At 50.6% G+C, this 12,307-nt stretch overlaps 1 protein-coding gene across 1 annotated transcript; it reads right to left on the bottom strand.

Annotated features, from left to right (window-relative positions):
* Window positions 1-5,879: 5,879 nt before the first annotated feature.
* On the bottom strand, window positions 5,880-10,960 carry LOC123091846 (uncharacterized). The gene is made up of 2 exons (XM_044513448.1): window positions 10,290-10,960; window positions 5,880-6,917 (listed from the first exon to the last, which is right to left on the bottom strand). The coding sequence occupies exons 1-2, from the start codon at window positions 10,917-10,919 to the stop codon at window positions 6,243-6,245; spliced, it is 1,305 nt and encodes a 434-aa protein (XP_044369383.1). The 5' UTR covers window positions 10,920-10,960; the 3' UTR covers window positions 5,880-6,242.
* Between the last annotated feature and the right edge of the window lie 1,347 nt (window positions 10,961-12,307).

Genomic DNA, 12,307 nt, shown 5'->3' with positions numbered 1-12,307 from the left:
GCCTCGCACCGTGGCGGCAGGTGCCACGTGTCGCCCGGCGCGCCTGCCGCCACGGTCAAGGGGGTCTTTTTTGTTAATTTCATCCGACGGGGGTCTTCTTTGGCAATTTCGTTGGTCAGATGGTCTTTTTTGACAAAAATTCACCACCTTGAGTCGCCACAAGCCACCCATACAGGTGTGTCCGATCGACGCTGATGGCAGGTGCACAGTTGGAAGGACGGACTGGACAGCTCCGACCACACACGCGCCTTGTGCAGAATAAGAAATCATCAGCATACTTGATATGTGGGTTGTCTGTTGGTCCTGTTTACATACCAAAGGCCGCACGGAATACGTCCAACATTACCTAGTACTGGTTCACGCGGAGGACAACTGGCTCGTCTGTGCCGGCTTACAAGGCCGCGACCGACTCATCACTCCGAAGCCGCTTCTGATGCTGCGGTGGTTTTACTGTCCGCCCAAACATCAGGTGGTATTCATTTAAATTTATGTATTAAACACTTTTTGTTTCTTGTCAAAGAACAATTACTCTGTCCTGTAGTATTTTTACACGGGACAATTTTTTATGTCATTCACGGACACGCGTATCACGGTTCGGTTTACATCAACGCGCCAGCCGACTCGCCCGTCCGCACCACCTTACAACACCACAGACGACTCGCCCGTCCGCCCTGGCTACCGGTTCATGCGTCCGCGCCGGTTTACAACACGGAGGACAACTTGCTCGTCTGCACCGGTTTACAACACCGCGGCCGGAACATCCGTCTGCTCGTATGGCCGACTTGTCCATGATTGATTTCAGCTTTGCCGCGGTGATCATCAACTCCACGGTGGATAATTCTGACCTAATATATCAGGTGATATCCATCTAAGTCCTATTTTATTAGAGCATATTATTTTTGTCAAGGAACTATTACTTTGGCATGTGATATTTTTGACGCAGGACAATTGTTCATTACAAATGAGGTGTTATATTATGGGCACAGAGCACATGCTAACAACATTCTGCACTAGCGTTTCGTCCGTATCATACCACCTGCTGAATGAACATGAGCAAGTTGTCGTCCTTGTGGCCCGGTTTACATCAACTTACCGGGACCACGCCCGCGATTAACTCGCCCGTCCGTGCTGGTTTATGACACCGGTGCCGATTTTCCCCGTCCGCACCGGTTTACAATGTCGTGGCCAACTCATTTATCCGAGTCGCCTCTGATGTTGCGGTCGTCTTTGTCGTCCGTCTCTTGCGGCCTGGTCTACATCAACATACCAGGCTGCACCTGTCTGCATGAGCAAGTCACAGCTTGGGTAGCCCGATTTTCTTTCAACAAAGTGAAGACAAATTATCATATACTATCAACCGTTGTCTGCACTGGATGGCTCAATGGGCAGGCGACAAGTCACCGCCACTACAAGTTTGGTTAAACTTCAAACAACCAGTTGGAAGGAACCATTGGCCGAGTTGCTGACATGGCTCATATGGGATCATTTATAACCTGCTGTAGTCACCTTAACCTTTTGTGGATTCACATCACGCTATCAACGCCAATGATATACACCTTCTACTATGGTCAAATATGGAGAATCTCAAGCCAACTCCTCGAGTCGTCTTGGGACTCGGGGGCTACAATGGTATGACTCGGCAAAATTAGCCGGTTTCAATAAATTCAAGAACTCCGGGTCATTGAAGGGAAAAATAACCCGGCCCCGGAGATTACTGCTGGATTGATGAAAATTTAAAAGCCATCAGAAGATTTCCGGCTCAAAATAAGGACTCTGGTTTAAAATCCGGTTCAAGGGACATCTTTCTCCCACAAGGCACTGAAGCTCTCAAATCCGGTTCAAAATCCGGCCCAAGGTAAATTTGTCCCTCACAAATTTTTGAAGCTCTCAAATCCGGTTCAAAATCCGGCCCAAGGTAAATTTGTCCCTCACAATTTTTTTAAGCTCTCAAATCTGGTTCAAATCCGGCTCAAGGTAAATTTATCTCTCACAAAGTTTTGAAGCTTTCAAATCCGGTTTAAACTTCCGTTTCAAAAAGAATTAATATCTCGCAAGTTCGAGTTCTCAGAAAGATTAAAGGGTGCCAAAAAGAGCTCGCTACCATGATGCGCGGTTCAAACATGGGTATCATGCCTTACGGCTTATCTTATTATGGTCACTTGGGGGCTTCCTGCTCATTGAGCATAGCTGTTGGTACCCTTTTGATCGGTGCAATGCTAATATATGGTCACTTGGGGGCTTCCTGTTCAAACATAGGTCGTATTTGAACCAAAGAGAACATAGCTGTCGAAACCCTTTTGATCGGCACACTGCCAAACTCACTAGGGGGCTTCTTGATCGTATCCGAATCATAGCTTAACCTCTTTTGGGTCCGACGTGGATCGTATTCGAATCAGCGTCGTTAAACAACTCTCAAGGTCATTTGGGGGCTTCCTGTTCAAACATAGGTCGTATTCGAACCAAAGAGAACATAGCTGTCGGTACCCTCTTGATCGGCAACGCCAAAGCCACTGGGGGCTATATGACCGTATTCGAATCTTAGCTTAACCCCTTTGGAACGGTTTTCTGATCGTATTCGAATCAGAAGCCTCAAAATTCTTGAAGTCTCTTTTTGCAAACAAATTTTTGAATTTTACTTGAGACACTTTTTTGCTCATATCTGAAGCATATATATGTGGTTTCTGTTAACCCGCCCTGGCTTTCGACGGACAAGTTGCCAGCATATGACAATATTAATACTTGGAAGGTTTGACTTCTAAGTTTTGGGTTATCACCCTTACTGCACAGGTATCATAAGCCGGCAGTACGATTCAATATCACGGGATTTGCAGAACTATGACTTATATTAAGTTCAAGATCATCATCCAAATTGATGTTTCAAAAGGGGTATCCATTCTGGATTTTCTCAAAGGCTATAAGCCATTGGGTTATTAAAATTCCGGCTTACCATGAATGTGCATTAAGTCGCTATCGGCCAAGAGCAGCCGAGTATTTAAACTCCGGATTTACTTGTCAACCAATAAGGTATTCACATCTTTCATAGCCAAACTTGGCTGGATTGTCATGATGATATTGAATGATTGAGGTTTTCGTACCGGATTATATTATTCAAATTTTGAATAGCCAACATGGCTGGATTTTATTTACGGTTGTCAAATTATCATTGAGGTTTTCAAAGTCACTTTAGCGCAATGACTATTATTTTATCAATGGATATGATTTACTCTACAATGGAAAGAATAGTCCCGAGTTGCTGCGGGCTTACAACCCGGCACTTGGGGGCTACATTATTCAAATTGAGATTGCATCAAATATGCAAGTCCCATGTCACTGCCAGCATGCACCATGGCACTTGGGGGCTAATGCAAAGTCATTTTTTGCTCAACTTATTGAAGACCCGACTCATCACATTCTAAATGAGCCGACCCTTGGGGGCTACCAATTGCTCCTGTCAAAAATTCAAGGTACACAAGTCTTAATCCATTATATTGAAAGATCCACTACTCAGTTGATAGAGTACAAAGCTCTTAACCTTGTGGACGTGGGTTCAAGCCCCATGGTGGAGATTACATCATATGATGTTATTATCGATAAATCATATACAAAGTCCCAGCTCGGTAATATCTTACTGACCCGGCCCTTGGGGGCTACACGTTGCTGGTCAAGTTTACATGATCATATTTACAAAGTCCCTGTTCATTATTGCATAGAGACCCGACCCTTGGGGGCTACACTAGTTGAAGTTTTCATGAGCATAAGGCAATTACAAGTCCCAGATTGCTGCAAGCATGACAACCCGGCACTTGAGGGCTACATATGTGGAATATTCAGTTTATGACTAATGATTGAGATGAATAAACTGGATTTCTTCAAGGTTGCAACACTTATATTGAAGCAAGTCTTAAGTTATCACTATGTTTTCCTCTTAAGACTTGGGGGCTATAGGTGATATACATATAAGGGAGAAAAAATCTTCAAATTCTCAGTTTGGTGTAGATCAGATTAACCCGGTGTCTGCAACAATCATGACCCGACATCATTTATTTATAACCCGGCAATTTTGGCAATCATAAATCGGTAAGATCTACATCTTTAAGCCGGCTGAAAGTCAGATCAGTATTTCAAGACCAATATGTTTTAAGCCGACACTTTGGAAGCCGGTTCAAGTGGATTATTTCTTACAATATTTATCTACAAGAGACCAATGCTAGCAAATTGACTCTGAAGCTGGCCTATTGACCCGGATTTTTCAAAGGAAGTATCTGGATTTTTTGCATTGGCAAAATTTGAACATATCTACTAAAAGAGATTTGCTATGAGTTCATGGGCATGTATCAAGAAGGAAATGGCAAGGATTTAAAGATGATGAGGTGCCGGCTTACAAATATCTAACCCGGAGCACAACCTGTCAAATTGTTCTTGAGTTATTTTGCAGGGTTAGTTTAACATGGATAAATCCAGATTAAACTGGGGGCTAATGTCGGAGATATACCCCGTGGTATGACCCGGCCGGATATATGACCCGGCCGGACTTGGCGCTTCCCGATGACCCGCCGAAGGACTGGCGACTCACGGGTCTGGCGGCTCACCGGTGTGACGACTCACGAGCCTGAAGACTCATGGGTGACCCGGCGGGTGCTTCAGACGGACGACAAGGCCCAAGGCCCAGTATGCCGGTTCATATAAAGGTGGGCCGGCTTAAGAGGAAAGGGATGATGAATATTTCCTTTACGAGGAAGCAAGACCCGGACTTGTAATCAACTTGTAAGAGAAGATAGACTAGTCCTAGTCCTACTAGGACTCCACATGTAACCCGCCCCTCTAACTTATATAAGGAGGGGCAGGGCTCCCCAAAGAGGGGCAAGCAAGAAGAAACAATAATCTCTAGGGCTAGACACAACCAAAGGGGGAGCCGGCTTATGCGACAACTCCCTCATGAGCATAATGAGACCTAGCCTCAAACAGCATGTAGGACTATTACCGGATGATGTTTCCCGGGTCCCGAAGCTGTCTAAACCCTTGTCTTACGTGTTGATCCGCCCTGCGTCTCTCGTCCCACTCAACCCCTCTCAAGCTACCACATAGATGCGTTGGCCTCGCGACTAAGTCCTGACACTAAGGACATCTGCCATGACAAATCCAGGACAGACGGCGTGGTAGAGGGAGCACACAATGGAAGGAGTCCCTAGCCGGGCTTGGGAGGAACAAAGAAGGGGATTGATGTGAGAGAGGCATGGGATGTCGCACGGTTAGATGAACTGGGAACGGGAATCACACGAAAAAAAAAACCCGGAGGCAAACAGAAAGAAAAAGCACGAATGAAGAGGGAGCGGAAGGCCATAGCGACATGCGAGGAAACCTTATTCTTTTCAATTTTTATTAGTGAGAGAGAAAAAACAAGGGTGATGCAATTGTGGGAGGTGAGGAAAGACTACCAACTCCTCTTTTGTATTCCTAAATAAAATTCCTCTTTCGAAGCTATGCTTGGAGAGATTACAAGGTGGGCTGCGATAGCGAATCAATATGTGGTTGGATGGTTATGTGGACAATGGTATCCTAATGACTTACAGCGATACACGTTCAGTGGGAGGAGACGTTCCTGTCGACTATGAGGCGTCTACAGTGACTTCGTAAAATCTCAAGATGAAATGCCGACTCGGTCTCTCGGAGGTGCTCATAGAATATGGTGGCTATATGTGTATTTATAGGGGTGAGTGTATGCACGTATATACGAGCGCTTGCGTCGGAACTGATGTGAAAAAATAAAGTTAGGCAGCGATCCAGACGCATATTGTTGGTGCAATAAAAGGGAGCTGCGTCCATAGGAAAAAAGGGAGGTGCGCAACCGACTGATCGTATGCATTTTCTGCTAAAGCTGGTAAAGTAAACACAAGTACTAATATAAAAAGGGAGTAGAAGACTATTTACAAATGTTTCAAAACATACAACATGGCTGATGGAAAGAAAGAATGATACACCAAGGATGAGTTGGAAACTACACTTGATAAAATAATGATTAACAATCACAGGGTAACACAATCACAGGGCAGTTCTTCCCGGCATCGAGGCATGGTAGTAAATGCAAAATAACAACAATCGGAGGACTTCCATTCCCCACTGTGGCATAGGTGAACATGAACCGACAACCATAGCTTCTGATTTGCATAATATGATCTGATAGTTTCTTTACGGCACATAAACACACATCAGTTAGATTCCAGCTGCAGCGCAACAGCTTGCAGCTAGAGAAGCCTGAGATGCCCAGTATCATTTAGCCTCTTTATTCGCCACCCAGTTCTAAGCGAATGTTCAAGAACAGTGACAGATGAATCGTCTATACATATCCTCTGAGACATCACAGGGTTGCAGTCCAGCAAGCCCGCAAGGAGACATCGAATGGGGATTGCATGGCTGAAAATTGCAATAGAGGTTGTAGAGCTCCCCAGACTTGTTTCGTGAAGGTGATGCCTTTGGTTTATGTCTTTCACGGAGAACTCATCCTCGGTATCATTGTCAACCGAAGTGACAAACTGGAGACGGCTTTTACCAGATTTCTTCCTTTGGAGGCTATGCCGATTGACCCTGTAAAGTAAATCCCAAGATGGGCCATCTTGGACGGAATTGGTGGAGCTCTGCCGAGATAAACCCTTTGCGTCATTTTGTTGTGATAGTGTATCCCCCATTGCCACCTTTTCTGGTAACCTTATGATTGTTCGGTTCAGGAACTCCATCATCCTGAACTGCACCTGCCTGAGTGACTCTCCTGAAGGTGCTGAGAAATCAGGCTGGGTGCTGTCTATCAGATTAACCATTTCTGGGGTATAAATTTCTGATTTTGGACAGCCCTCCCACTGACCATGACTCATCTCAGTCAAAGCACCAGATACTTGGATCTGCTCCTCTGGGAAATCAAGTTCCTGCATACAAACAGTTTCATACGTCAAACCTGTTGGGGCAAAAGCCTGATTGGAGAAGATACTTTAGAAGTTGAAGGTCATGAGATATGCTAACAAGCACAAACACAGAGTGGATAATCATAATCATATATAATGCCGATCCCTCTCAAAATGTATTTTTTTCACATTTGTGTTACCATGAATGAGAAACTAAACTACTCCCTCTGTCCCATAATATATGAACGTTTTTGACACTACTGTAGTGCCAAAAACGTTCTCATATTATGGGACGGAGGAAGTATGTTATGACCGGCATATTAGGGGCTTAGCCCAGTGGGTTGTGGCCCAAGTTATCTTATCGTTATTAGGGGCTTCGCCCAATTATCTTATCGTTATTAGGATCGTTTGCTTAGGAGTTAAGTAAACCTCTATATAAGGAGAGGAGATGTATCAATCTAATGAAGCAAAGAAGCAATCATTATTTGCTCGGCTTCCCTTAGGGAGCCGGGAGACCTAACCCTAGCCGCCTCTTGCGCCGCCGCCGCCTCTCCCTCTCGCGCACGACGGCGCCTTGCCGCCGGCGACCGCGAGCTTCGCCACGTCCAGCCCCCTCCTTCCCCTACAACCTACGCCCTAGACCCGGTAGGGTCCCAGCTCCTACCAATTTGGTATCAGGTAGCTTGGTTCCGATCATGTCTGCACCAACACCCAACCCGCCGCTGCCCGTCACCACCGTGCCGCTGGCTCTCCCCACCGCGCCGCTGGACTCCACCGCCAGCGCCTCCACCAGCCAGACGCCGCCGCCCTCCACCGCGCCGTCCATCGCCATCTACTCGCCGGCGGAGATGACCAGGGTCCTCAACGACCTCGTCACCGCCGTCCAGGGCATACGCTTCTACCTGGCCAGGCCCTACGGGCAGCCGCCGTCCTTGCAGCCGGCCGCCGCGACCGGGCCAGCCGCCCTGCCCTGGTACGCGGCCACCACGGCATCGATCGGGCCTCTACACCACCACTGGCCCGGTCAGCCGCCGCCCGCCGTCGCCCCCCACTGGCCGCAGTGGCCGGGTCCGGCGATCGCTGCGCCCCCGACGCCTCCCGGGTTCAGGCAGCCGCCACCCCAGCTGCCGGTCCCACCGCCGCCCGCATCCGGGCCTCAATGGCCACAGTGGCTGGCCCCGGCCCTCGCTGCGCCCCCCACTCCACCCGGATCCGTACCGCCGCAGCTGCCGGCCCCGCCACCGCCCAACACGGGGCCCGGGTCACCCTCGCAGGGAGGCGTACCGATCCAGCAAGTGCGCTTCCCGCCGTCACCGTCCCCGATACCGGCCTGGCTGACCGGATCATCGCCGCCACCCGTCTACATGTCGGCTGGAGACCCGCCGGCACCCACTCTGCAGTTCGGCGACCCCTCCGGCTCGGCGGGGTACTCCACGGGCCGCGGCCATGCTGAACGGGCGCCACAATCCTCGCTGCTTCGCACCTCCGAGCCAGTCAGCCACGACGATCCGACTCAGACACCGCCGTGGTTTGCCAAACTGGACTTCGCCACTTATGACGACCCCCTCAACTGGCTCAACCAGTGCGAGCAGTTCTTTCGCGGGCAGCGCACCCTCGTCTCGGAGCGTACCTTGCTCGCCTCTTACCACCTCCGCGGCGCGGCACAGACCTGGTACTACGCCCTCGAGCGGGACGAGGGCAGCACACCCCCTTGGGAGCGCTTCCGCGAGCTCTGCCTCCTTCGTTTTGGGCCACCGATCCGCGGGAGCCGCCTGGCAGAGCTAGGCCGCCTTCCCTTCACCTCAACGGTTCAGGACTTCGCCGACCGTTTCCAGGCCCTGGCATGCCACGCGTCGGCCGTGACGGTGCAGCGGCGTGCCGACCTCTTCGTCGGTGGACTTCCAGATCACATCCGCGTGGACGTGGAGCTTCGGGGACCCCAGGATCTCCAGACGGCCATGTACTACGCCCGCGCGTTCAAGCGCCGCGCGGTGGCCATCCAGCAGGCATCACCGTCCCGGGCCGCTGGGTCGCTACCCTGGTCGGATGTTCCCGCGCCGAGTTCGCCTGCTCAGGCTTCCGCGGCACCCCTCGCCGCGACTGCGGCACGCCCGTTCCGCCGGCTCACCTCGGCCAAGCTACTCGAGCGTCGCCGCCAAGGGTTGTGCTTCAACTGCGACGAGCCCTACACGCCCGGCCACGTCTGCCCGCGACTCTTCTACCTGGAGACTGCATACTACATTCCGGAGGACGCCGTCGCTGCCGACCTGGCCGCCCCAGCTGTCGCGAAGGTGTTTGACGCTGGTTGATCACCTCGAGGAGTTCAGCAAGCGCTTCCCCACTTATAGCTCGAGGACGAGCTGTTTGTGCAGGCGGGGAGAAGTGTTATGACCGGCATATTAGGGGCTTAGCCCAGTGGGTTGTGGCCCAAGTTATCTTATCGTTATTAGGGGCTTAGCCCAATTATCTTATCGTTGTTAGGATCATTTGCTTAGGAGTCAAGTAAACCTCTCTATATAAGGAGAGGAGATGTATCAATCTAATGAAGCAAAGAAGCAATCATTATTTGCTCGGCTTCCCTTAGGGAGCCGGGAGACCTAACCCTAGCCGCCTCTTGCGCCGCCGCCGCCTCTCCCTCTCGCGCACGACGGCGCCTTGCCGCCGGCGACCGCGAGCTTCGCCACGTCCAGCCCCCTCCTTCCCCTACAACCTACGCCCTAGACCCGGTAGGGTCCCAGCTCCTACCAGAGTAGCATTTAACGGGCCAATAGAAAGCTAATACCAAGTTCAATACTTTGAAGACCAAACAGGAACACATTGTCATCATGTTCTGAATAAATTTCAGGAAACAACAAACTTTTTGCATCTAGGAGTACGACCATCAGAATATGATGGCTCTTATTTGTTCACCTTTACAACTGATCCATGTTGTTGCGGCCAAAAAGGACAACACCTTCAAATGGAACAGATGTTCTACGAGCATGCAATAATGCACACTTATTGAAGCCAATAAATTCCATTATACATATACATTCATGATGTGTTGCCTTCATTGAAATGCCAAAGGACTGTTCTTTAGGCTGAACAGTGAATTGTTCCACCATAAAAAAGAAGACACCAATCTCATACTTAAGATCGTACTTCTCACACAGCATGAATCTATCTTAAAAATTGGGTTTTACTACAACAATGTGGAATGCATAGCAAAGCATTTACAAGCAGACTACAATACTCTAAAATCTACTCCCTCCGTTCCAAAATAAGTGACTCAACTTTGTACTAGCTTTAGAGTAAATGCTTAAAATTGCTTTCAGGTCCATTGCAAGACAAAGACAGGACAATAAGCAAGCACAGTGCAAGAGTAGAATTATACAACAAAGGCCAAGAACGGCTCACCCGGCAGACAAGTTCAGCAGTAGCGCGGGAACGGTCGAGGGGCGACGTCCACGCAGCGGCCAGCTGCGAACCACGGGAGCGCAGGAACACTGATAGCGCGCGCGCCTGTCGCTCCCCGCGCGCCGTGAGGGCCACTGCCGGCCATCGCCCACCAACCAGGTCGGGTCGCATCGCGAACGCACATTCTCCGTGGCTAACTATTACCACCTCCAGCAGCGCCTCCGTCCTCCCCTGCTGAGGGAGGTGCTGGTGCGGCGACGGTGGGGGAAGGAGCACGTGGCAGGGGTCCCAGACCTTGATGTTGGGGCCGAGGAGGCGTGGAGTGCCCGTTACGGATGGCTGTGGCGAGAGCGGCGAGTCGGCGGCTCGGCAGGGGAGCACCTCGGGCTCCTGCTCCAGCACCTTGGACGCAGAGGCCGGTGGAGCCGGCGCTTGGGCGGGAGGGGGCGGGGCCGAGGGCTCCGAGGCTGAGGCAGTCGATGGATCATCGTCGCCTTCGTCGGCCGCGGTAGAGATGGAGGAGTGGGAGGAATGTGCAGAGCCCATTTTGCGCGGCCGTGGTTGGCGGCGAGATCTGACCAGGAGGTGGGATGGGTGCGAAGTGGGGAGAGCGAAGAGGAGCAAGGGCATCTCCGTCGCAGTCCATCAAAAAGCGTGTAAACATCCGCACAGCACGGTCCAAACAACCTGGATGCATATTAGATAGTACTCCCTCTCTACCGAAATAGTTGTCGTTTTAGAATCTTAGTACAATTTCCGTCACGCTACCAGTTTTCTTCCCTTTCCCATTTTGCCCTCCCACTCGCACCGGCCAGGCGACCACTCGCTCTCTCCCCAGTCGCTCCTCCCGAGCCCAGATCGCTCGCCGGCCAGTCGCCATCCACTCCCTCTCGTCGGTGTCTTCCTCACCGTCGTCTTGCTCCTCTACCACCCCGATTCGTACCCCTAAGGCCCTAACCCTATTATCCCGCCTGCTCTTGGTCAAAGGTAACATTTTTAGAGCCGATGTGCTCTGTCCGTGGGCGGCGTTGCTCGATCCATGGGAGGCGGTGCTCTATCCATGGGCGACAGTGCTCGATCTGTGCTGGAGCAGCGGAAGGAGGACCACAGTGCTGGATTGGAGCAACGGGAGGAGGACGACGGTGCTGAATTGGAGCAGCGGGAGGAGGACACCGGTGCTGGACCGGAGCAGCGGGAGGAAGATGGTGGTGCTGGTCCGAAGCAGAGCGTCTCGGGGCTGGAGTTCGAGGCCTGCATTCGGCAGCACATCACCGCCGCCGAGGCCGAGGCCCAGCGGGGCAGGCGCGGCCATGGACCAGACGACAGCGGGTTCGGCGAGCACGGGCGGGACGACGGCATCTTCTTCCCTGGCGGTGGTGGCAGACCTCTGCTTCGGTGACTCGGTGAGCAGCTGCTAGTATTAGCTCAGCCTTTAACTGAATTTCGTGCGTTTAACTGAATTTCATGGGCGGCGATGCGTTTAACTGCAGGAATAGTTCATGTGCCTAACTGAGTTTCCTCCTGTGCTCCAGCAGAACTCCCAGGAGCTGCAATAGAGCAACGCCGGCCAATTGTGGTGGTCCAAAGGCCTCCGGGCGCCAAACCACCACACAGTCCCGACGCCGACCAGCCATCTCCGGTACGCGCAACATACTCCTTCAGCCTATTTTGCTTGGGTGTGTGTTTACTGAATGTGTATTTTGCTTGAATGTGTGTTTACACAGAAAGTTGTAGGTTAAGTCAACACCTGTTTTGATTGAATGTGTGTTTACTGAATGTGTATTTTGCTTGAATGCTGGAGTTTGTGAGGACAGTAGGTATACATTAGATATAAAAAAGTCTTGATATTCTGAACAAGCTGGAGTACATGTTTCAGTACAGTAGCTACATGTTGGAGTACTTTTGTGTGACAGCAAAACTTGATTGTATCAAAACAGTTAGTTTTGTTAAGTTGGAGAATGTTCAGAATGGTACTCCTACTTTGTCAAATGAAGTATTGAAGAATTTTGCAAATTCAG

This window comes from Triticum aestivum, chromosome 4B (genome assembly GCF_018294505.1).
Source record: "Triticum aestivum cultivar Chinese Spring chromosome 4B, IWGSC CS RefSeq v2.1, whole genome shotgun sequence".
NCBI classification, from domain to species: domain Eukaryota; kingdom Viridiplantae; phylum Streptophyta; class Magnoliopsida; order Poales; family Poaceae; genus Triticum; species Triticum aestivum.
This window is presented reverse-complemented; position numbering and strand designations above follow the sequence as displayed.